This window comes from Sebastes umbrosus, chromosome 18, assembly GCF_015220745.1.
Source record: "Sebastes umbrosus isolate fSebUmb1 chromosome 18, fSebUmb1.pri, whole genome shotgun sequence".
In the NCBI taxonomy this organism is placed as follows: Eukaryota; Metazoa; Chordata; class Actinopteri; order Perciformes; family Sebastidae; genus Sebastes; species Sebastes umbrosus.
The window spans coordinates 7,141,913-7,168,641 of NC_051286.1; the positions used below are offsets into that span (position 1 = coordinate 7,141,913).

General features: G+C 39.3%; 1 protein-coding gene across 5 annotated transcripts in view; it reads right to left on the reverse strand.

Annotated features, from left to right (window-relative positions):
- The window catches only part of ryr3 (ryanodine receptor 3), a 131,489-nt gene extending 105,839 nt beyond the window's left edge, over window positions 1–25,650 (reverse strand). For all 5 annotated transcript variants that reach the window (XM_037750435.1, XM_037750434.1, XM_037750432.1 and 2 more), the window contains exons 1-2: window positions 25,519–25,650; window positions 4,339–4,458 (exon numbers count right to left, since the gene is read on the reverse strand). In XM_037750435.1, coding sequence (XP_037606363.1) covers window positions 4,339–4,458; window positions 25,519–25,566 — 168 coding nt within the window. In that variant the 5' untranslated portion in view covers window positions 25,567–25,650. The remainder of the gene's footprint in view (window positions 1–4,338; window positions 4,459–25,518) is intronic.
- Window positions 25,651–26,729: the final 1,079 nt, after the last annotated feature.

Here is a 26,729-nt window from a genome sequence, read left to right on the forward strand (position 1 = left end):
AGGTTGTTTGTTAAAGGCTAGCAGCCTCAAAATCTAGTTATCTCACCACAAAACTTGAGACAGGGTCAGTTGAATATTTACTTTTTCCTGTAAGAGGATGCAACATGACATGACACAGCCTCACCTGTGGTGTCATACGACCTTCCACAGTGATGAAGACCTTACACCTCTAATGAATTATTCACCGCCGATATTCCAATTATCATGCTCCTTCCAGGGTTGGGCAGACATGCTGAACATTTTCGCTTGTCTTGGAATAGAAGTCTCAACGGTCACAGTAACCTTTAGAAAGTCTGCAGGGAGCTTAACACAATACGATAATATAAGCCGTGAAAATGAGTAAAGGGATCCTACAAAAGATCAAACAGTCTAGAGGCTTGCATCAAACGCAAGGCTATTCAAAATAGATCATATAAAGTTAAATTAAATTATTTTTTTCCCCATCTTCTCAAGGTCGTCTACTGTCGTAAATCCCATTAACTTCCTCTTAAAGTCATGTGAGCTGTGCTTTTTAAATGTTAAATAAAACGATGTCACATTAAAGGATAAGTCTGGTAATATTAAAAATGTTTGTTATTGTCAACAAATCCCATGAAAAGACCAAAACCAACAATAAACTGATCCTACTAACTTCTGTGTAGCCTTCATTGTTGTCCAAAGATGAGATACACTGAGACCTTCCTTTTGATGAACATGAGCACATGTGGTTTATTTTGAGTTAGTCCCACATACACTGTCCTAAAAATACTCACTAGTGCACCAAGTGGGTATTGATCCATGACTGAAAATAGTCCCCAACAAATCACAATTGTTGCTCATCACCATTTACTCCTGTTTGATTAACAGCGCTCAGCAGTTTTAGAGTATTATGTTCAGCCTTTTTTGAAAAATGTAAAAATCTAAGTATATATTCATGATCTGTTTTTAAAGATATATGTCTTCAGGAAGAACATATATGCATCTGAAGCCACAGACGAAGTATTGAGAGATGAACCATTTTTGAACCAAATTTGTTGACAGTAAAAAGAATATAATGCCAGTCTTATCCTTTAATACAATCAAAACTTCAACAGAAACAATCAAAGCAAGGTATTAGATATAAACAGTAACAAGAAACTAAATTAATCAAGGTAGAAATAAGCAAATACATACTGTATGTACTGTACATGTATATCAAGCTATTTGTTTTTATATACACTTGAACGGCATTAATATGAACTTCATATTTTAGGAGTTAACTTGATTCTAAGATGGTGATTGTGTCTGAAATTACATACCAACATGCTATTTAGTACGCTAAAACAGTATGTGAGATTTTTTAGTATGTCCAAAACCTTAGTATGAAGCCCATAGTACGTGAATCGCATACCATTTCCGGTGAAATATTACAGTATGCAAACACTGAACACTACAGCGGCGGCATAAATATCCCACCATGCAAGGCGGTTGTGATGACAATGATCATAACATAATTTATTTCATTTCATTAACGTCAATAACGCGGTTGGCACAGGTTACCATGGTTACGTGTCTCCAATCGGCAATGTCTGAATATGCCTGTATTCACCTCCTGTCTCTTTAAGCCCCCCTCCTGAAAAAGCCCAGTCTGCTCTGATTAACTTGCGAGAAAAATATGGTGCTATTTTGCAAAAGTAGTTCTCAACCTGCGGGTGGAGATACTCAGATGGGGGACGATATATTCTAATGAGTCTGCATGTGACATAGGAAGGGGAGCCAAATCTGAATGACTTGTTGAATCACATGTTTTCTGATCTACGTACGCAGCTCACAAAAAAACTGACTGGGTTGTCTTATTTCACAGTTTGTGGGTTGGTAAACACTCCAGATACCCAGATGTACGTGCACAAGCACTGAAAAAGCAAGTTTTTCATGATATGTAACCCTTTAAATCGGATCTAATTCACCCGGGCTTCATTTCTCCCCACCAGCAGCAGCCGGCAGACAGGCTTCGTTAGAGTCTGGGAAATGAGGTGTCAACACCTGAGATCCGCCAGCAGATGACAGCCCCTCCCCTAGTGCCAAACCACAGCCGTCACCCGCCACACTCAGCTACATTTCACACCCAAGGCGGCCCGAAGCATTGTCACCGGTACCCAAGGTGAGCGGGGAAAGGTGTCTGTGATGGGCTGCTCGGAGCTCCGCAGGTGTTGCCCTCCGACTCGACAACAGTTCCAGGTGGGTGAACAGAAACAAGTCTTACTGTAATTAAATCAGGCTTTACTTGATATGCACAGCTCATAAACATCCTGGCATTGGAGAGTTCTTCGATCATGTGATTATCACTCTGACACAAATTAAGTGTGAAGCCCAAAATAAAACAGCAAGAACATCACGAGTATAAATATATAGGCAACGCTGTCTTTCCCACGTAGATCTGCATTACTGACTGACAACGAACTTGCTCTCCACATTGAAACATCGCTGAAAGTGTTGTGACTAATGATGCACATAATGATAAACAACAATTATGTTCCTATTAAGAGGCATATTCTCCAGAGCCAACACGATGTGCTTCATTTCCAACATGTCTTTTTTTTTTTTGAAGACCATACAGTAGGTCTTGTCAAAAAGGAGATTAATGAGACGTGTAACAGAGTACTGACAGCTCTGTTGTGTTGCTACAACACCACAGGCAGCAAAATGCAAATTCTCATCACACAGTCACAAAGAGAAACTTCACTTTTCTAACAACAAAAGTGGTCAAAAAGAACCTCTATATATCATATTTGATGTTGTTTTGTCTGCGTGGGCCCAACCACTGAGATGTACCAGTGCAGAAACAAGTACATGATCCATAACTGAACACTGTCAGTTGTGTTTTCGGGGTTCTGGCCAAGTTGGATGCATCACAGCCGGGAACTGATCCTGGATCACTGCAGAGGAGGGGGGGATGTCTTTCCTCCGCACCACCAAGGCACCCATTTTGAGATTGTTTTTTATCTAAGTAGTACTTGTTGCACCAAAGGGGCCTTCTACTCCATCCCCGTTATTTGACAGGAGAGCTCGTCTCAATAAGAGGCTAAACAGATGGGTTTCAGTGAAATGTCTCTCTGATTTACGCTCCATAAGGAAGAGAGGCTGCCAGGGAACAAAACTGGACTGCAGACTTCCTTTTAGATGCTATTTTGTGCATCTATTAATATATAAAAATATCAATCTAATCAAAAGGACAATGGGTAATTGTTCAAGGATTAAATTACTGGAAGATGTAATTTTAGAGTGGACACATACAAGAAAAGGAATCAGAGATACTAATATAGCTCCAACATTTTTCCATCACACAAATTAACATCGTCCTCCAGATTAGGGAAAATCCATCTAATTTGGATTAAACAATGAATGAGACAGCATTTTTCAGAAAATTAAATAATGTGTGAATATTTATATCTGGGCCAATTTCAGAAAGTTGAGTAAGCTGCACTCTCTGTTAATTACATTTCAGGAGTGGAGCCTCTGCTGGATATTAGATTTAGTAAATCCTCATTCTGTCATTTCATCAAGAAAGCAGCTTTCATAGATCAACCTGCTGGGTGTCCATTAACACGCTGATTCACTTTAGCCCCATGGGGTAGCTCTGCAGTTGCCGGGGGATACGTGGAAATATTGTGGAATAGCTCAACTAATTTGAAAAAAAAAGAAAAGAAAAAAGAAAAAATATATAATATATATATATATATATTTATATTATATATTTTGTATTATATATATATATATATAATAAAAAAAATATATATATTTTTTTATTTTTATTTATATATATATATATATATATTTTTTTAAATTTTATTATATATATATAAAAAAATATATATATATATATATATTTTTAAATTTTATTATATATATATAAAAAAAAATATATATATATATATATATGTATATATATATATTTATTTTTATATATATATATATATATATATATATATATATATATATATAATAAAAAGTGACAATTTGATTTTCATGTTCATGTGAACATTTTAGAACATGATGGGTGGCGTTGAAGAAGGCCTACTGGAGATCCTCTAATAAACTGTGAGGTTACAAAAGATAAATAGGGTTGGGAACCACTTCACTAACACAGAAAATTAAAAGAAAAGAAATATTTGTATTTTCAGCTTGAAAGATGGCAGATAGAAGTAGATTTAAGCCAATGCATTTTCAGCACCAAACGTCTCCAGAGTGCTGCCTCAGCTTAAAGGTCATTAATGAACTTTGTAGCTGCTATTGTTGCCCGCTTCATGCCAAACTCTGCTACTGACCTCCCAAATCTTCATGATATCTACGGCATAAAACAAAGCTGTGAGCCGTCCTCACCTTAGCTTCAGATGTGGGTTCCAGGTAACACACACGGTTTCCAAGTCCCTCGACGGCCAGGCAAAACTTGCGATGGTCCTTCTCGATGGTGGCCACACACTGGAGCACCACCTCGTCTTCCTGCCAGAGGAGAGAGAGAGAGGAGCGTTAAAGCCAAACATGTTTTGACAGTGACCTATCCGAAAAAAATAAACAAGATGGGACAAGAAGAAAATAGTCTATATTGGCTCAGTTTTCTTGCTTCTCATGCCACCTTCACTTGGAATCAGGTTTTTAAACTGACACCCAGAAATGCACCTTTGACTCGTGGAGGTCACTGCAGCTCATGAAGCTTTCAGATAAAAAGTGGCATAAAAGAAACTGTGTTACGGGGCGGAGGCTGATCCAGCACAACTAAAAACTGACTGCGGAGAGGAGAAGAGGGGCAGAGTTTTTATATAACAATAGTCGTAGTAGTAGCAGTAGCAACAGTAGTATTATTAGCAGCAACAGTAGTAGTAGCAGCAGCAACAGTAGTAGTAATAGCAGTAGCAGTAGTAGTGGTAGCAGCAAAAGTAGTAGTAGCAGCAGCAGTAGTAGTAGCAATAGTAGTAGTAGTAGTAGCAGCAACAGTAGTAGTAGCAGCAGTAGTAGTAGTAGCAACAGTAGTAATAGCAGTAGTAGCAGCAACAGTAGTAGTAGCAGGTGTAGTAGTACTAGCAGTAGTAATAGTATTAGTAACAGCAACAGTAGTAGTATTAGCAGCAACAGTAGTAGTAGCAGTACTAGTAGCAGCAGCAACAGTAGTAGTAGTACTAGCAGTAGTAATAGTATTAGTAACAGCAACAGTAGTAGTATTAGCAGCAACAGTAGTAGTAGCAGTACTAGTAGCAGCAGCAACAGTAGTAGTAGTAGTAGTAGTAGTAATAGTAATAGAATTAGTAGCAACAGTAGTAGTAGTAGCAACAGTAGTAGCAGCAGTAACAGTAGTAGTAGCAGCAGTTGTGTGGTGGATCGGCCCCATTGTCACCGATATCCGATCCAGCTATTTGAGTCAGATTCGGCCCGATATCTGATCCAGTATCGGTGCATCCCTAAATACAACAAAATAAATTTTTCCATAAAAATAAGACACCCAGAGTAACAACTGCATGCAGATGCCATTTTTAAATATAATGAAACTGTTGGGGAAATCTGAAAAAAAATATATTGTTGTCAAATTCGACCAGACAACCGTTTCAGCTGCAGAGAAGATAACAACAAAAACTATATTAATCAATAGCACTGACAGCAAAGCAGCGTTAAGTAATATCATCTCTAAACCTGTTACGCAGTCTTTGGTATCTCTGTGGGAGAGAGGAAACCCTCGATTCAATCAGCGCAACCGATAAATGAACATCTGTATCTGTCAGGGTCGAGATGGTCTGGCTCTATTTGGCAACACACACGGATATTGATTTGTTTGCGTACTGTGTGTGTGTGTGTGTGTGTGTATGTGCGTGTGTGTGCATCATGTCTCCTGCCAGCTCACGTCCCACACTAATCTGAGCTGATGGTTGCCATGGTTCTGGCTCCCACCTCCTTCACAGCAGTATTAATTCAATAGATCTAGATACAGGCTGTACAGCTCCCACAGACTCAGGAGGCGAGATAGCCGACAATATTTCAAAACAATGACCCAAAACTAGAAGATTTAGTGTGATCGGGGAGTAAAAGTCCCCCTGCATGGTCAGACTATTGTGTGAGGAAAATAATTCAGCTTTCAGCTTTTTGAATGCACTTCATTATACCGTCAGGCGGTTTTCCTGCATTAGAAAGCATTCACTATATCGTCTCCCATCTAATTTGTAATTTCACACTGCTGTACAGATGGAAATTAAGTGGAAACAAAGAGAAAAATGTGTCTTTAGTAAAATCCAGACCATTTTTTGGTGAATTGAGACAGATTTTTTTGTCTCTTTCAGCAGATGTAAAAGCTCAAACTGACATTGTAGGAGGCCTAAAGTCCCTCTCTGTGTTTCATATTTAGTGTGAGCTGGTGTTGCATCACAAATTAGATCTTCTGTCTTTCTGGTTTATGTATGTGGGAGGTGTTCGCAATGAACAAGGTACTGACTGGACTGTCTTCTCCTTGAACAATACACACACTTTGAATTCATTAACCAAGCAGTACATGAAGCTCGTCTTGTGAAGTCTTGCGCTACAAAAGTATGAGTTAAAGGGGAGAGTAAATCTTTTTTTATTAGGGCTGTCAAAGTTAATGCGATAATAACGTGTTAACACAAATTAGTTTTAACGCCACTTGTTACTTTAACGCATTAATACAACTTGCAATATTTAGGTTGTAGCAGACTCAGTTTTGAAGCTAGAGTGAAGATACTGGTATCATATGAAACTAGAAAACCTGAGGAATCCATTGGTTGGCTTGTCGTGAAGGAGGCTAAATAACGCTCCAAAATTACACTAAATTTTAATATATCATTTTAAAAGGGGTCCCTTGACCTCTGACCTCCAGATATGTGAATGAAAATGGGTTCTATGGGTACCCACGAGTCTCCCCTTTACAGACATGCCCACTTTATGATAATCACATGCAGTTTGGGGTAAGTCATAGTCAAGTCAGCACACTGACACACTGACAGCTGTTGTTGCCTGTTGGGCTGCAGTTTTCCATGTTATGATTTGAGCATATTTTTTATGCTAAATGCAGTACCTGTGAGGGTTTCTGGACAATATTTGTCATAGTTTTGTGTTGTTAATTGACTTTCAATAATACATATTTACATAAATTTGCATAAAGCAAGCATATTTGTCCACTCCCATGTTGATAAATACTACATAATACTAATATATAATACAAATCTCCCTTTACGGTACATTTTGAACAGATAAGAAATGTGTGATTAATGTGTGATTAATTGCAATTAACTATGAACAATTATGTGATTAATCACAAATAAATAGTCTAATCGATTGACAGCCCTAATATTTATACTTTGATTTACTAAAGGTAAAATTTGATCATCAAAAACAGAACAGATGAAGTCATTTATGCTTCAGAGATGTGATCAATAACTCCACAGAAACGCTGCTTAAAGAGAAAAATGGGACTGAAATTGACGAATAAATGAATTATGGTTAAAGGGGCATTTCATGATTTATTCAGCAGCTAATTAGTGCAGAAGCTAATTAGAGTAGATCCAAGAGAAAGGCAAAATATCCAAGTCTTAAACAACCTTATTAAGAGATATACTTTGGTCAGTTTTTGTTGTGGGGGAAATAAAAATCCATGTTCAAGCACTTTTAATGGATAAAGTGAAGCACATGGAGTTAAATGTCACATTGAAGTGAATGAGGGGGCCGAGCTGGCACAGCAGTCCATACCGGCAGCGTTTTAAATACCCCAAGACCCAACTTTGGGCTTCAGGGAGGTGATTACTGATGGCAGAAAGCATCAATGTTGGCTCCGAGTCACTGCTGCAGCCTTCCCAGTGGTGGTGTGATGGAGCAAACACAGCTTGTTGTTTCAGGCTACAGATAGGGAAACTCAATATGGCCACGGGTTGACCGAAGACTTGTCACCTCTTTAAAAACGAGTAAATACACCACTTTCTTTTCAGCTGTTTGTGGTGGTGGTGGTATGGTGGCCTTTTGAAACCAGCAGGACCTGGCACCGTTAGTGGCATATTATATCTACGTGTGTATGCAACATGCCTTTTTTTAAGGGGACATATCAGTGCATGTTCACATACATTTGGGTATCTGGAGTGCCTACTAACCATAGATGGTATATATAAAGGGGACGTAGTCACAGTAACGTCACCTATTAGTTTGTGGACTGCCATTTTGAAGCCTCAAGTTTGGCATTTTGGCTGTCGTCATCTTGGTTATTTGCAACCAGAAGTGACATGAGAGGGTGGAGCTAAATACAAACGCTGAATAAGACATTTTTAGGTGACCAAAAAAGGTTCTAATTGAGAAATAGTGTCATTTTCTCATAGACTTCTATACAATCAGACTTCTTTTTTGCAACCAGAGGAGTCGCCCCCTGCTGGCTGTTAGAAAGAATGCAGGTTTAAGGTACTTCAGCATTGGCTTCACTATTCAGACCTTTTCTCACTTGATTTATTACCTCAGTAAACATTGTAAACATGAGTTTATGGTCTCAATTGCTAGCTTCAAGTCTTCTTCAATACAGCATGATGTTCATTTAGTAAATTATGGTCCCATTTAGAGTCAGATAGACCATAAAGCAGGGGATGCTTTAGGGTGTGGCTACCTTGTGATTGACAGGTTGCTACCATGGCGTTGCTGGTTTGGAAATTGTTGTTTTAGAACTTTAACCCTTTCACAGTGGGTTTTCAGTTCATGAGAAGTAATTGTAACATTTTGGTCGCCTAAAAATATCTTATTCAGCGTTCAGTTGTACTTAGCTCCGCCCTCTCGTGTCACTTTTGGTTGCAAAAAGCCAAGAAGGCGACGGCCAAAATGTGAAATTTGAGGCTTCAAAACGGCAGTCCACAACCAATGGGTGACGTCCCGGTGACTACGTCCACTTCTTATATACAGTCTATGATTCAGACAGACAGTATGAGAAAAATAATGTTGTTTTTTTAACATTAAAGCATGTAAACCCAAAATACAAGTATGAATCTGAAAATGAGCATGACATGTCCCCTTTCAGGCTTATGAAACTGATAACAGGTGATTTTTTAGTGTGAAATTATTCCATAAACGTGACCAATTTCATGAAATGTTTTATTTGTCAGTATGAAAAATCCTCTAAAGAAGCGATTTGATAACTAAGACGGTACTCTGAAAGCCAGGCAGCGACACATTCTCATGCATACTTGAATTTGATAAAAATTGACAACCCTACTTAAAGGCTCTGATGCACAAATATAGATTTTTTTGCCCTCTTTGATAGTGCAGCTTCAGAACCAGAAGTGGTCAGAGTTGCACTGGGATCAAACGGCTACATAGACTGGATGCCATTCAGTCATCTGAGCAGTGAAGCAATGGAGGAGGAAGAGCAGAATGGATGATAATGCCAACATCGCTCTAAATAAACACAACCACCGGAGACACTGCGTACGGGAGGGTTTAATGCCAAGAATGGATGCATAGTGGCGTTCTCTCATAAAAATCCAATAGCTATGATCAGATCTCAACAACTAATGAAATAGCTGCGTGTGCCCGCAGCCAAGACACTCTCTTAAGACACTTTCTGTCTCTCTCTGCAACCCTGACTTGATTCCCAGCCAGAGAATCTGGTGAATCTGAGGCAAAGTGATCCTCGCAACAGCAGTGTGACCATCTGCTAGACAGCTAAAGAGCAGCATCAGTACTATGTATAGGGCCCTGGCCTGCAGCGGGAGGAGGTTGGGTGGCTGCTTCACCCAGCTTCCAAGTGTAGAGCGGGAACTTGACCCTGCCCTCTCCCAACACGACCCCACCCGTCCTCGCTACCTCTCGAAATCCCTCTGGATCCTGCAGGTCCGACCACTATCGAACAAAAGAGTGTCACTTTGTTTTGAGCATTCGTTGAATGACCACACTTTGGATGTTTCTTCAACAGACCCTTTTCCACTCTTCTCTTGCTTTTGTTTTTTCTTCTTCTACTTCGTTCACTAAGCAGCCAGTGTCCCTTAACAGACAGCAACAGGTGTGTGTGTGTGTGTGTGTGTGTGTGTGTGTGAGAGTGTGTGTGTTGCGGCCCGATGCATCCACCGACCGAAACCCGAGAGCTACAGATGCTCCGGCGTGCCAAATAAACTCCCACAACTCACCCCGCTGCTGCCACCAATGTGAACTTGAGAAAAGGTGAATCTGTTCAATCCCTCAGCGCTGCTATTTTGACACACATGCTTTGCACATGCTCAGTGGAGATCAACAGGCAGACTTTGAGAAGGGGGGAAAAAACGGTAGACGGTGGGGGGTTAAAAAGTGACGGGAAATAAGAAAATTCCTGCACGTTTTGTCTCCTTGTTCACACTGTCTCGGTGTGTAGTCCGTCTGAATTGCTGTGACTTCTCAGGAGTCGTGTTTCTCGTAAATGTCAGGCAGGGTGCTAACTGCAGGTTGAGCTATGTGCTTTTTAGTGAAGCTTAGCTCACAACATGGAGAGCAAAACAGATACAGTGTAGATGTGTGAGGACTACAACCTGATAAGCCGGATAAAGGCTGATGTTGGTTCCTATCGGAGCTATAGGGCCGTTTATTGATAAGAAACTGGGGATACGATAAATGATACAGGGGTTACGATTTAATATATTGCGATACTGTAAGCAAGGTGATATATTGTGATTTTTTTTTTACCACCAAATGCATAAAATCAGATTTTAAAAAAAGGTAACTTTTTATGCAACCAGAACAGTGAGATCTGCATTTGCATTTATCATAATTCCTGTCACATCATAGTACTAGCTTGAGAGGGCAAGTATTACGATATTTTAGATATTTTCTTACACCCCTAATCAGAGCACTTTGTAATATTAAGTATAAGTATAAGTATGTTTTCTCTTGTGTATAATCAGCTGAAAACAATCAGCATCATCAGCTGTTTTCGTTACCTTAGAATGCAACACATTCTCACTCCCAACTCCTCAAATACCGCCGCTTGGTCAGTGCCTCTCGGCATCGGAGACTGACGCACGGAGTACCCCTCTTGTGTTACTTTTGGACGGACCGGGGACGGCGTGTCAATTTTCGCTCGTTACATGCATAGTGTCCTTTCAAAATAAACATCCGTTTTCACAGGAAGTTAGGTTTAGGCAACACTACCACTTAGTTAGGGTTAGGAAACGGTCGTGGTTGACGTTAACATCACTGACTACTGACTCACGTGTTTAGCAACTCTTTTATAATAACGACTCACGGGACTGACAATACCAATGAGTCACGTGACTAAAGACTGACGTGACAAAATAAGTCAACATTACTTTTAGTTTCACTCGGGACACGAACAACGGTCTCCTGGTTGAAAGTCGTGTTTGTTTGACCATCCACGTCCCCTTCAACCCGCCCTTAGCAGACTCTGACGCTAATAATACTACGTCACTTGCTCCGACCGTCAAATAACGTTGCAGTGGGTTTATATTGGAGTTAGACAGTTCGTTCTTCTACACGCTTGGCACATTAAAGAAGTTTCAGTTGGTTGCAATCTGCAACCTCACCATTAGATGCCACCAAATCCTACAAACTGCACCTTTAAAGTGAGATTCAAATGTTTCTGATATACAATACAAAAATGTTCACAGAGCCCGTATCCCAAAATAAAATACTTAAATAGATCCCAGGCTGTGAAAGTGTCACAGCTAACACAGATCTAAAGAATCCCTGTCAAACACAAGCACCTCAATGAAGTTCTTATTCACAATGCTCCAACCTTAAAGTATGTTAAATTTTTAAAACCTTGTAGAGCCGTAGGAAATGTGAGAAATAGTGACAGTGTGAAAAAATGATTAAAGGCAGCGGAGGACCTGACAAAGTGCAGCGACGGTGAAAAATAGGACTTGAAGCCAAAACAGAGAAACACAGAGAGACACAGAGGAGGACTGAGAAATTGGGCTTTTGAGCAATATGACACTTCAGTCATATTTTTCTACAGACGAAGATCCACAGCAGTATTTCTGGTTAGTGGGAAAAGCGATACTGTCGCAGGTTTGGCCCCAGTCTGTTGCTGCTCCGTCTATTAATCAGATCTGATACAAGTTAGTCGATACAGTCGGCTACACTGGTTGCACCTGCAGCTACTTCATACATCTGGAACGGAAACAGGGAGGCAACAGATCTCTATTTATAGGCTGGTGATGATGTCTGACTGGTTCCATAATTAAGATTAGATTTTTGATAATCTCTGAGCTTAAATAAATGGTCCAATTATGTAAAAATATATACTAAGCTGCTTGACTGCAAGAGTCGTTTGGTGGTTTTATAGCTCCCAAATCTATATCAACTTTGATGATAATGCTCTTTATCTTCGAGTGACAGACAAAGTTTGGAGCAAATTAGGGTTGCAACTAACGATTATTTTCATTGTTGATTAATCGATTAGTTGTTTGGTCTATAAAATGTCAGAAAAAGATCAAAAATGTAGATCAGTGTTTTCTAAAGCCCAAGATGACATCCTCAAATGTGGAATCAGAGAATTTCTTTTTTTTTTAAATTACTCAAACCGATTAATCGATAATTTAACAGTTGACAACTAATCAATTAATCGTTGCAGCTCTCGAACAAATGCAAGTCTTTGTAAATGTCATAAATAGTATTTGTTCCAGTTGGTCTGTCAAGAAATAGCAGGGTTCAGTAAATGTAGTAAATGAATAAATGCCATGGAGCCAGGTGACCTTATGGGTTTTAAAACAAAACTTTTTCAGGGCACAAAAAGTAATGACTAATTATGTGAAGTGTAATAAAAGGCAGTCAAAAATAAAAGCCTACATTACATTATTCAGTGCTCAGGATTTTGTAGATGTAGAAAGCTGGAAAATCTTCCACCACTGTTATTGTCTTGATCATTAAATAAATGTAGGAACTTCATTGTCATGCAAAAATTTAAAATGTTCTTTTGTTACCAGAAGTTGTGTTTCACAATTAAACTTTGCTAATTAGCCATTAATTTGGACTCAAATCTGTGCGTCTTTTGGAGAAAGAGAGAGAAAAGAAGATGGAGCAAGAGTGGGAGACACACAGACCACCCGATTTGACTGTTGTCAGCTCATTAAATGCGTGTTATCAGTCGTTTTAAGCCTCATAGATATGGGTCAGTAGGGGCCTACTACACCTACTACATTACTACGGTTGCTAGATGTCGCTGTTGTGTTCTTTTATTCCTTCTTTCTGTGATCGCCCATGTGAATCGATGATAAAACCTACTGGTGGGTGTAGCAGGCCCCTTCTGACCCACATCTATGAGGCTGATAACCATTGATAACACCCATTTAATAACCTGATAACAGACAGAGAGATTACGTATTTTCACCTCAAAGTTTAAACTTCCACAGAAGCCCACGGCGCTCTGATGCTTAATAACCGTTCATCTACTGAGCTCTGTGTGTTTAAGCAGCAGTAGCAGCGCCAGTCATTTTCTACAAAATCCAGACGGCTTTCCGTCATAACTGATTCATGAGACGTTTAAATGAATGAGATTTCATCTCTTAAACTAACAGCCATTCAGCTCCAGCGTACAAACAGAATGAAGTTAATGTTGAGCTACAGTGTGTAACTGAATGCCTCAGCAGGAAATGCCTGGATTCAAACCGTTCTGTGTGAATTATTCATTTCATATTAGCAAACAGCTTTACAGAAAACTCATATACTTTAGTAGAGATAGTGACATTAATGTGTAACAGTAGGACAGAGGATGTAAGCGGTCTCGTTCAGAGATGATAAAGCCACAATCAGTATAGGTTCTTAAGCAGGATATTGTTCTCAGCATGTCTGTTCAGCTTACAGCTGTTTCTGTGTAGTCACTTGCTGCTTCCACAAGGTGTGGCGCTGCCTGACTTTAGCCACGTTTCATTTAGATTTAGCTTTCATTTTCATGAAAAACAGATTTTTTTACAAGATAGATTTAGTAAAAGTTTGCAGACACTGTCACTCATCATTCGTTGCATTCACATCATGTGTGTGCCAATATATCCAGTTATTTGTGTCCTGTTTCAACCCGATCTCACGGGAAGGCGTATAAATAGTTAAAATAGAAAGTAGCGGCGAGCACGGCTCCAAATCTTTAACAGGATCTGGTGCCCAGTAGTGGTAAGAACGGGAAGAAACAAAAACGGGCAAAAAGACGAACAAGTTTCAACTATAAGCCATCATCAGCATAATCACTCAAACAGTAATGCCAGTTTTAAACATACTGGGGAAAGAGATTACATGATTCCATAATAAGATTCATCTGTGAATGAAACAGCCTCTCAACAACAACACAAAAGACATATAAAAAGCACAACATTACAGTGACATTCTGCGTGTCATGAGGACGCAATTTAGCCTTTTCGCATGTCATTTGTACGCCACGCAACAAAACTATGGTAACATCCGCAGTTAGGTTTAGGCAACAAAACCACTTAGTTACAGTATGTTTAGGAAAAACATCATGGTTGGGCTTAAAATAAGTACGTAAATTAAAACAAAAACAAACAAACAACGTAATATAAGTAGGGAAAACATGTCACAAATGTCACTAACGTGACTTACAAAAAAAAAACACCAGTCTCCTGGTTGAAAGTCCTGTGTTTGTTGGACCCATCCACCTCCCCTCCCGCCAGCCATAAACAGTCTTTCTCACTTTTTATTCTACGTCACTACCTCTGTATTTACGCGGATGCGTTTACATTGCAGTCAGCACAGACTACATGGCATACAAATGACACGCAAAAAGCAAAAAGCAAAAAGCAAAAAGCAAAAAGCAAAAAGCGTTCTTATTACACGCTAAAAGACACCATATGTGTCATTCATACGCCTTTTTGTGCGACTGGGCAGCCTGTTTTCATCTATAATTACCTTGACATCCAACAAATGCATCACAAAAGCGGATGATCATAGCCTCAGAGAATCCTCAAAAAATATTTTGACAAAGATCTTCGAAGACTAGAAATCGTTCTGACCTCAGGATTTACACACAGATTTGTCGTTGAAGATGCATTTAGCATTATGCCACCACTGTCACACGTCATGTGCAGACATATGCACATGCAGAATGTGTGGAGGTGTGCATATGCATAGTGTGTGTGACGACATCATGGGTCTAAATGAATTATGCACTGCACATTTGAGCCCTGTATTTACAAAAAAAAAGAAATAAAATTCCGCAGTCAAGCAGGTTTTTGCCTCGCAGTACACTGCCATGGATCAAAGACTCCAAGATTTATATGGTGTTCCTATAACAAATTGGATTCTCTTGGCAATAGTTTGTATGCATATTGCTTCAGAGCAAATAATAGAGGCCCCGCCATGCGTGCAAGGCTGAGGCGTCCACCTCAGCAGAAGTGCTGAGAAATGGTCGGGCCTCCGGTCAGGGACGAAGCTGGAGCCTCTAAAGTCCATCATCCTATCTGATGAGACAGAGCAGACACAGGCAAGATGTAGTGGGGTGTGAAGAGAGGAATGTGTATGTGTGGCTGGAAGACAGAAAAGAGATGTGAAACATTAACTTAAGCCTTCTTTTCTCCCTCTAAGCTCTCCGCTCATGACTGTTGTTTTTACCCTCCATCTGTAATTTCTGCTAGTGTCAAATCTGAGCAAACTTTAGAGGATTTGAGCTCTCACACAAAAGCCTCAGAAGACAGCGACGTGGAAAAGCACTTTTTCTTCGGAATAGATTTCACAGAGGTCAGATTTTCATTCCTCAGACAGACCAGAGTAGCTATGGGTCAATAAGAGGACGTGACACAAGTTAAATTCAATGAGCATTTAAGAGTTTCACAATACATCAGCGGCAGTCGGTGACAAGGTAAACCTCCCTCCCTACAAGGGCTGGAAATGGTTTCCAGATCCATCAAGCTACAAGATGTCATCTCTGGACTGTTGCAGCTGTCACGGTCGGATGCACACGGCAAATAGAAAATGGGGTTTCTAAGATGTTGGTGGGCTCACTGAAAGATGAGTGAATTATTAGCAAAATGTCAGAACAGAATCATGTTTTCCCAAAGTGAAACAACTTTAAATCCTGTCACGTCAGAAAATAATTTAAATGGGATCAGTAATTCAAACATTTCTTAGCGACAAGAAAATTGGGTTTTGAAGTGATTGATCCTCCCGTTATCATTATCAAGGCGCTCCTGTAAAAGAGCTTTCATGCTCAGCAAACTTAAAGCCCCTGAAAAAACTTCTTAAAGTGCCTATAATAGATATTGTTATAATAACAATATCTCAAATGACAATGTAAAAACAGTGTGACAGTTTCAGCTCATTGTTTAGCCACAGCTTCCCTGTTTTGGATCACTCTCACTGCTCTCATAGCATCATTTTTGGCCATAGCAGGCGGCTGTTTTCAGCTCTATAAACCCACTATACAGCATCAGCTCAGCACCAAACAGCAGACAGACACAGTTAGAGACTAGCTGGTGAACATAGTGGAGCATTTAGCAGTTAATGAGACAGATATTTCACTCAGGAGTTGGTAGAGACCAAAAAAAAATAGCTAAATAAGTGTGACTATAATAATTATTACATCAACAGGTGGACACAAACACAGCTCCAATGGAAAGTAAATGTTGCTCCATATCTGCTGGATGTGCAAACAAGCAACTGTTTGTTCACCAAATCAATTTAAAAAGGTAATGATGTTGACTTTTGTTCACAACCAGCGGGAAACCCCCGGGTCTGAAAAGTGAAGCCAATGCAGAAGTGTCTTAAACTTGCATTCTTTCTAACAGCCAGCAGGGGGCGACGACTCTGGTTGCAAAAAGAAGTCTGATTGTATAGAAGTCAATGAGAAAATGAGTCTACTTCTCACTTGATTTATTACCTCAGTAAACATTGTCAACATGAGTTTATGGTCTCAATCACTAGTTTCAAGTCTTCTTCAATACAGCATGATGTTCATTTAGTAAATTATGGTCCCATTTAGAGTCAAATAGACCATAAAGCAGGGGATGCTTTAGGGCGTGGCTACCTTGTGATTGACAGGTCGCTACTAGACACAACACAGATCATGAAAGTTAAGTGTAACATGTTGTCTTTAATGTTTTATTCAGCGTTCGGTTGTGCTTAACTCCACCTTCTCGTGTCAAAAAACTACATGGCGACGACCAAATTGCCAAACTAGAGGCTTCAAAACGGCAGTCCACAAACCAATGGGTGATGTCACGATGACTACGTTCACTTCTTATATACAATCTATGTTCACTACCTGCTGCCCCCAAGTGGCCAAAGAAAATCAGATATTGCAGGTTCAAGTATTTCTCGATAACATTATATATACATTAAATCTCAACGCATCTGCTTCATCAGGCCTGTTTGGGTGTGGTTTGATCAAATTTGATCAAAAGCTACCAAATAATCCACCAACTGTCATCCGATTCCGATTCAAATGTTGTTGAACTCTGATTGGTGCACGGAAGTTAAGTGTCATCAGCATTTTCCATCTGAGCCCCACCCACTTCAAACTAGCAGAAAGATCACAAAGAAAAAAATGAGATTTCTTGGGAAACAACCAAGACCGTTCAAACCTTGGCAGAAAATAATGTGTTCATCTAGGATCCCATTACACACAGTAAGAGTCTGATTGAGAAAATACACTTTCAGGGGCCTCTAAAGGTGGATTAATAAAGGCTACAAACAACGCTAACGGGTCTTTAGAAGAAAACTAATATAGCCACAGGGCTGACAACAAACTTTACCATGTCGGTGTTAAATGAAAATGAACCGAGCGACCCCTAAGGGACACTCAAGGCGGTAAGAAGCTCACCGTCTGCACCTTTTTCAGTCCTCTGTTGATTAATGAAGGTAATTATTTGGGTTGAGAGTCACTCACGCTGATGCTGCTGCTGATGCTGCTCCTCTTTCATTCTACTGCTAATGCTGCCTGGACCACCACAACAACACACCGCACTAAAATCATCATAATAATCACAATCATTCCTGCTGAAACGCACACATGAATGCACAATTAAGTTAAATGAATTTGTGTTTTCGGTTACGGTATGAAACTTGATGCACGCAGCATGAAATGATGTAGTCGGGAAAGTGCATTTAGAGCCAATAATTCAAACGGGGAATTGATTTTGATTGTATAATGTTTGCTTAATTAAATTTGTAAAATTTTCATGAGACAGCAAAAGCAGGCAACAGCCACGGTCAAGGTAGAATGATTCATAGGCCAAGTAGAAAAATATAAAATACTAGATGACTTATATCCTTAACGTTGCAGGCCAATAGAATGTTTTACAGTTAATTTGTTTTGATAGAGTATTTAAGGAATGAACACTTGCATAAAGTCAAACCTGAGCAACACACTGGCTGAATTAACAAAGCTTTGTCTTCCCACTTTCATAAGTATGAATTAAACAACACCAGTTCAAGGTTGAAGACACAGAATAATGCAAAGATAAGACTTCTTTCTGGAAAACAAGTTCTCACAAATCTTCAAACCAACTCATACATTTTTAATGCAACTCCAAAAAGGAGCTCATCCCACATTAAATATTCAAAACAAATAATGTCACCTTAAATGATCAGTCTGTAATTTAACTGACCTGTCAAACCCCTCACATCTCACTTACGTCATCTAAATGACGGGGGACGGCAGCAGGCTCGCTGTCCTTCAGCGCTGACGACTGGAGAGAGCCAGAGCTGCCAAAGAACACACTGTTGCTTCGCCATCACGGCCCTCTTAATCAATACAGAGGAAATCCTTCCCATTCAATTTAAATCAATCTGAGGGAGGATTCACTGCAGGACAGCGCTGTCTCTCTCGCTCTCTCTCTCTGTCCCTCTCTGTCCAACTCTCACTGAAGAGGCAAACTTTGCAAGGGCGTCAACTAGTGCAATATAGTGAATCCTGCATACTGGAATGATGACTCTGAGACGGTATAGATTTTCTTTGCACAAAGATATTACGACTCAAGTCCACAGTGCTTCTTAGTCTCCATTATTCCAGGTTCTGTCAGTATAGTTGAGCTATCTGGGCTCAATTTCCAACAATCAGAAGAAGCCTACGGTATAACTTCTCCTCAGACTTCTTGATATGAAACTATTTGTCTTTTGGGAGCAATGCCTCTAAGGTGATATTTTTGTAATCAATCAAACTGAACATTATCACCAAAAACGTCACTGTTATTGAATCTCATGTGATATAATCAAAAGCACCAGAGCAGCTACTAAATGGACCTTTTGAGGTGAGACTGTGGTGTCAGCTGCTGTTTCCAATGTAAGGAATGAACTTTAACATGGAAGTTTTAAGCCAACATGGACAAGAAATCCTCAAGAACTCAGGAAAAAAAATGAAATTAAGCATCTATAATTCCATGACAACTCTGTCCAGCTGATAAAAGTCATGTGATATTATCAAAAGCCCAAAAAAAAAATTGAAGATTGTTAAAACTTAAAAATACTATGAGAAAGGATATAAAACCTGACTGTATTTTGTGTTAAAACATACGCTATACGAATATTATCAGCCGATTGAATTCACTTTCATGACACGGTAGGTGCAGTTTGGCCCATCTGAAGCATTAGAATGGCAGTGATAACCACTGATAACGTCCATTCAATCAGCTAATAACATTCGAAATCGGTGATCAAAATCAAACGCTCTGTTCAAAATTTGCAGGGAATGGTATTGCAGATTTGTAGCATAGTCTATTAACATAATTAGCAGAAGACAGAATTGTCCACACAGAGAAATTATCATTATCAAATCATTATATTCCTTCTGGTTTTCTGTTTTTTCATTATTTTAGTGTTTCTAATTAACCAGTTTTCATGCACGCTGCTTCCAGACAATCACCTCACGTCTGCAGAAAGAAGACACTGTAGAGTTTGTGTTTCCCCCTCTTGATTTTCACTGTCACTCGACTCCACTCTTGTCTACTTTGACAACTCTTCAATGGATTACATCAGAGAAGCTCAACCAATCCCGCCATCATCACAGCAACATAAGCGTACACTACTCATTCCTTTGGTTTAAGATCCAAAACCTAAACTGCAATCTTCTCTGGCCGTCTACATGCATTACAAAATGAATGGACTTCAGTAATAAACCCTGAGCAAAAACGTTCAACTAACACGATGGTGGCGAGCACTAATAGTCTACCAAGCTGCACCACATTCATTACTTTAATACATTTGTAGATTTAGTGCAACACTTTGCTGTTTTCCACTTGACAGCTCAGCTCGCTGTCCATCACTTTGACATACTAAGCTTGAGAAAATGCTGTATATTACCGTGTGGAATCAAGTATTTGGTTTCTAAATGCTACTTTATCCTCATAAACATGGTGTTTAAGAGTCACTGGTCTTGTGCTGCCCTGACTCAAGCTCTTCCCCTGGTGTTGTTTAGTGCCAGGGGAGCAGAGCTGTATGTGCTGTGGAAGCATCATCTTTAAAAAGGCTAAATTTAAACCCCCAGAGTCCTCGCCTTGGTATGCAGCAGGCTTCCAGAACAACATAAACTCCAAATAAGCCCCGAGGGGCTACTGGTGGACTGCAAGCCTCGATCACCTGGTTTTAAAAAAGGTGGGACAGTAGCTCACCTGGACAAGTAAGTTTAAATTAAACCTCATTTCTCTAAAACGTTCAGGAAAAACCCTTGATTGACCTTTAGTTTGACCCCACTTAGTAACTGCAGCTACACCTGCCAAGCTTTCCTTTCTCACACATATACAGTTTATGATAATAGTGAGAAATTTACCACACAAAATTCAGAGTAATTTTAGAAACAATGGTCTCTAATGTCAGTTTTGGATGTCAGAATGTAATTTCTAGCTAACTAAACTTTTAAAATTGAAATCTAAATGAAGGTTTTTCACCAAATCAGCAATAAAAATGCAACTCATAATTTTCACAACAGCTGTCTAATACCATTTCCAATATAACAAGCCTGCAAAAATCCTGATTGATCTTTTCAGCACACTCTTCAGTCTACGAACTATATATTTAGCAAGTATCTTTGTGCCATTGAAGTGTTATTGGTCTCCAATTTGGGGTCCTTAAATTGGCCTCTATGCTTAAGGTACAGTGTGTAAGATTGCAACCAACTGAGTACCCCTCCGCTCACTCCTCCCTTTCCAAGACTGCGGTAACGTGAGCCGCAGAGTGCAAAACCGAGGTAACACCGTTGGCCTCGCTCAGAGGCCATCTTTACCATAATAACACTACTTCAGGAGCAACGGAAGTCAGACGGTGGCTGGCGGTACCACAGTTTTGCACTCTGTGGCTAACGTTACCTCAGTTTCACAAGCTACTTTGGCCTTCAGGTAATATATAAAAATACGAAAGGCTCTCTCTAGCGCCAGTGTTTGGTTTGTCCATTCTGGGCTACTGTAGAAACATGGCAGAGCAACATTGCGGACTCCGTGAAGAGGATCTGCTCCCTACGTAAATATGAAGGACTCATCTAACAAATACACTAAAGAAAACACAGTAATGAATATTCTATTCTATTTCTGCTAATAGATCCCCCGAAAAGTTACACACTGTTCCTTTAAGTATCAGGGAGATAAAACCTTTTTTTTTTATCCGACAAATACACAACACTGCAGGGGGAAATTAAAACAAGAAGGCGATGTTTTTCTAATTAAAACTATAGAATTTTCTCAATGGGTATCCTATCTATTCCAGGTGTAGCGTTATTATGGTAAGGATGACCTCTGAGCGAGGCGAACGCCGTTACCACGGTTTTGCACTTGGCGGCTCACATTACCGCAGTCTTGGAAAGGTAGGAGTGAGCGAAGGGGTTCTCAGTTGGTTGCAATCTGCAAACACACCATTAGATGCCACCAAATCCTACACACTGGACATGTCATTTTTAACTTTCCTTTTGACTCTTTATTTCCCGAATATCGCTCTTACTAATACCTCATACACACCAGTTCCGCATGTGGAGAAATCTAAAATTTGGCATGCCTAGATACGGTTGCTAAGCTATGATTGGACAATCACTTATCGGGCGGAGAGCGGTCAGTTTTAGCTCGACCACATTTTACAATTTCCAATAAAATATGCCAATCACCTGTTTACAAAGTATTCACCTGACAATATAAGGTACTCTGCTGTCATTTCAGTGAAGATTCTTCTTCTTTGTTTAGTATAATGTCATTGTTTCACACAGCAACACAACCAGTAAGTCACAATACAACACATCATTGTCTGATGCCACTGCAATTATCACATAAAGTGTTTCTATAACTCTGCAGTTAGCAGACTGAGGAAATGACTTGCATATTTTCTGATTCCTGCATAAATTAAAAGCCAAAACAAGCCAAAGATCAACACAGATCATTTTCTGAAGATAACCATCGAACCACCAAAGTAAATACTATTCTGTGATCCTTTGCATGTGTGTACTGAAGTGTGACATAAATCTCTGCGGAGTTAATGAGCTGTCCAAGAGAAGCCATTCCTAATCAGTGAGCAGAAAACTTCAATGCACCAATTCAATGTGAGTTGTTTTTGCCACTAATTTAAACTTTTGTATCTCCATTATCAGCTTCAGTGTGGGTCTATAAAGTTACAGAAGGGGCCTGCTGTCTTCATCTTACAGCAGAGGTGTAACACTTTCCTCAGTTTCACTTTGACAGAGAAGCTCTCATCGCTGCCAGCTTTCCCAACGTTGCACATCAACAGCAAGGTGAGACTGTGACCGTGTCTGGACTTCTGTCAACACCTGACAGTCATATTATCCAATAACAGGAGACTTTGATGTTTTATTTCTTATAAATATCTGACTTGGAAAAAAGTAGAAAACACACAACAGCTACAAATCCTACCACATTATGTCCTGCAACAGTTTTCCTTCCAAAACTGACACAAAAACAATCAATTAAACAAAAGACATGACAGAAGTCTTATAGTATAACGTTCAACAGATTCTACTGTTTTGTATTTCAATTATCGCTCTTATGTTAAGGCTTGGTGTTTCTCTCAGCGCTGAGGTTTGATAACAAGGCTCTGTGGAGCTCAGGGGAACCCCCCACCCCTCCTCTCAAATCGCTGTTGTCATCAAATACCCAGGATGCCATTGTGACAGTAGAATCTGAGAGGCGAGGGTCAGCATATCACTGGCATCACAAATAGTAGGAGCTGTTAAGAGTCCCGCCTGCCACTAACAACCAGCCAAGACTTCACAGGGATTACATATAGATTAATAATAATGTTGTGTACATCAACATCTCAAAGCCTTGAGACTGCCGTCAGGCGTTCAGCCAAATGGACATCAATGGGAAACCAAAACAAAGACCAAACCAGTGTTTTACTCGTCATGAAGTATTACAGTCTGAAAACCACAGTATAGGGCTGCAACTAACGATTATTTTAATTATCGAATAATCTGCAGACTATTTTCTAGATTAATAGGTTAATCGTTTGGTCTATAACATGCCAGAAAATAGTAAAAAATGTCCATTCCAGTTTCTCAAAGTCCAAGGTGATGTCTTTAAATGTCTTGCTTTGACCAAAGATATTCAGTTTAATATGATATAAAAACAGAGAAAAGCAGGAAATATCCATATTTGAGATGCTGAAAACAGCTTTTTCTGACATTTTTTATATGAAAAATTGCTTTAGTGATTAATTAATTATCAAAATAGTTGACTAATTAGTCCACTAATAGTTGCAGCTCTACTGTACTATAATTATTTTTATGTTCACCAGGCAAGGCGGTCTAATGAGAGAAGATATCAAGTTGCATTATGGGAAATGTAGGATCAAGGAACTAATTACTAGGAACTACTAAAAGTCAGGCTATCTTGGCCTCTGCTGCTACTGCTCAAAAGGCCCCTAACTTTATGGAAGTGTATCATATCATCGCAGTATATCACTGGACTACCCCTAATGTTGGGTTTTCAGTGTATTTCCCCTACAGTTCAAGGCAGCCATTGGTTTCCATTTATTTCTGTATGGCATGTAAATCTATTAGAGCACTCTCAACTTGCCCATCACAGTTAACAGATGTTTTTTGACATTCTTTGTCCTTGTTACCTTATCGCGGTAATGCAGTTTAAGTAGAGAATAAGTCCTGAATGCTTGACCCACTGCAACGATGCAACTTTATGTTAACTGTGATGGATTAGCTGCAACCATTAATCTATTAGCAATTAATTGCTAACTATTTTGATAATGGATTAATTGCTTTGTGTCCTTTTTTAAGGAAAAAAAAAAGTCTAAATTCTCTGATTCCAGTTTCTTAAATGTGAATATTTTCTGGTTTCTTTACTCCTCTATGACAGTAAACGGAATATCTTTGAGTAGGGGACACAATTCGACATTTGAGGACGTCATCTTGAGCTTTGGGAAACACTCATATTTCACCATTTTCTCACATTTTATAGGCTGAACAACTAATCGACTAATAGAGAAAATAATCAACAGGTTAATCGACAATGATAATAATCGTTAATTGCAGCCAGGATTACACAACTCAAGCAAGTTTCAGGAGTGGACTAGTACACTACAGTAGAGGTTTTTCATATTGTGCAGAAATGAATGGAAGCCAATGGTTGCCTGAGCAAAACACTGCAAATCCACATTTCTAATTCACAGCAGCATTGTTTGCTTAATGCTTTACTTGACATGTAAAGTTCAAATGATTTGTAGAAAATGGGCTAAAACATGCAAAACCACCAATATAGTCCTTTATTATAGAAAATCTCAATAAAACAACAGATTTCAACCAACTTAATAACTTAAAAACAAACTGCTATGACATTATACAAAAGTTGTCTTTTATGAATCCATGGTGACTGAAAGTGGGGACCCAGAGACATATGGGGGTCCTGGACAAGGTTCAAGGTTTTCAATTAACACCAGAAATTACTCCAATTACTAGATATTAGACGAATCAAATCAAAGGGTATACACTTCTGCAAAATGTGCAGAGTTAAAATCAACAAAAGAATGAGGATAATACAGTAATATGAAATCAAGTAGACACCCCTGCTGTGTTGAGCATGTTGCATGTGTCATCATAAGTCTTATTGCTCTTCATGCAACACCTGCATGGATCACAAAGCTTCATCATGAGACTCTTACATTCCCACCACACCAACATGCAGGCTGTCATATCATTTACTGTTATGCATGAACCGCATAGAGCAATCTGAGGCTGTCTGGAGGAGCACAACTTATTGAAACTCTCTTCTCCTCTGAGGAGCAGAATATACATCCATGAACATGCACAAGTCAGATATCAGAAAGCGACGAAGGAGTGGAAAAGAAGAAGAGGTGTATAGTGTTATGATGAAATGGCAAAAGAGAGTGTGAAGTCATTTTTTTTGCCCTTGCAGCAGCAGCAGTAGCAGACTGGAAGTCTCATTGAGATTCTCCACCAGCAGGAGTCCTGTCGACAGGTGCGCTGCAACCTGCAACCTGCAACCTGCAGACACTTTGTGCATTTTACGCACAAAGCTTAAAGAACCACTCACGACGCGTTTTCTCTCCAAAAAAAACTTCCACAATAATCCAATTTGGAGGATCGATGATTTGACTTAATTGGCGTTAATTGGCGAGACGCTGTGAAATGAAATGTTTACTTACAGTTCTCAGGAACTGGATCTCGTCCTCCCCTTCTCCGCCCTCAGCCATGGCTGTGAAGGAGCCTGCTCAGACTCTGGAAGCCACTGACTGCCGGCAGAAACGCGATGCTCTGCCTCTCAAGCCGATATTAGCATACAGCTTCATCCACAGCCATATAGGGCTGCCCGGCAGAGCCCTCCTCCTCCTCCTCCTCCTCTCCTCTCCCACCTACCCCTTCTTCCTCCTCTCCTCCTCCTCCTCCTCCTCCTCCTCCAGCAGCAGCAGTGCGGACGGATCCGGGGCATCAGAGGACGAACCCCCAGATGGCTGGTTTTGGTGGTGATGATGCTGCTGATGCTCTGGAGCTAAAATACTTCAAAATGATTGGTGGTGAAATCCTTTTTGCAATATTGAATCATGCAATATTGATGCATCCATGGTGGTCAGATCAGTCAGAAATACTTGAAATTTGGACGTTACAGGTGCTCTTATATATATATATGTGAGTTGCTGTAATGTGGGACATCTAGTGGGTCTTCCTCAAACAAATAAAAAGTAAATAAAATTAGTGGTTAAACCTGCATTAGGCAGAATGATTTTTGGCATCAAAAAAAACAAAAAAACAATCTGTCTGGAGCCGCAAAACATTTGAGCATTGTGATGAAGTTAACACAGTTTATAGTCTAAGTATATATAAGTCTAATTAAACTTCTAAACTTAAACTTCTGACTTTATTCTCATAATATTACGACTTTCTTTCTCGTAAATCTATGACTTTATTCTCTTAAATGTATTACTTTATTCTCATAATATTACGACTTTATTCTCATAATATTACGACTTTATTCTCATAATACGACTTTATACTCATAATATTACGACTTTATTCTCATAATATTACAACTTTCTTTTTCGTAAACCTATGACTTTATTCTTGTAAATGTATTACTTTATTCTCATAATATTATGACTTTATTCTCATAATATTACGACTTTATTCTCATAATATTACGACTTTATACTCATAATATTACGACTTTATTCTCATAATATTATGACTTTATTCTCATAATATTACGACTTTATTCTCATAATATTACGACTTTCTTTCTCGTAAACCTATGACTTTATTCTTCTAAATGTATTACTTTATTCTCATAATATTATGACTTTATTCTCATAATATTACGACTTTATTCTCATAATATTACGACTTTATACTCATAATATTA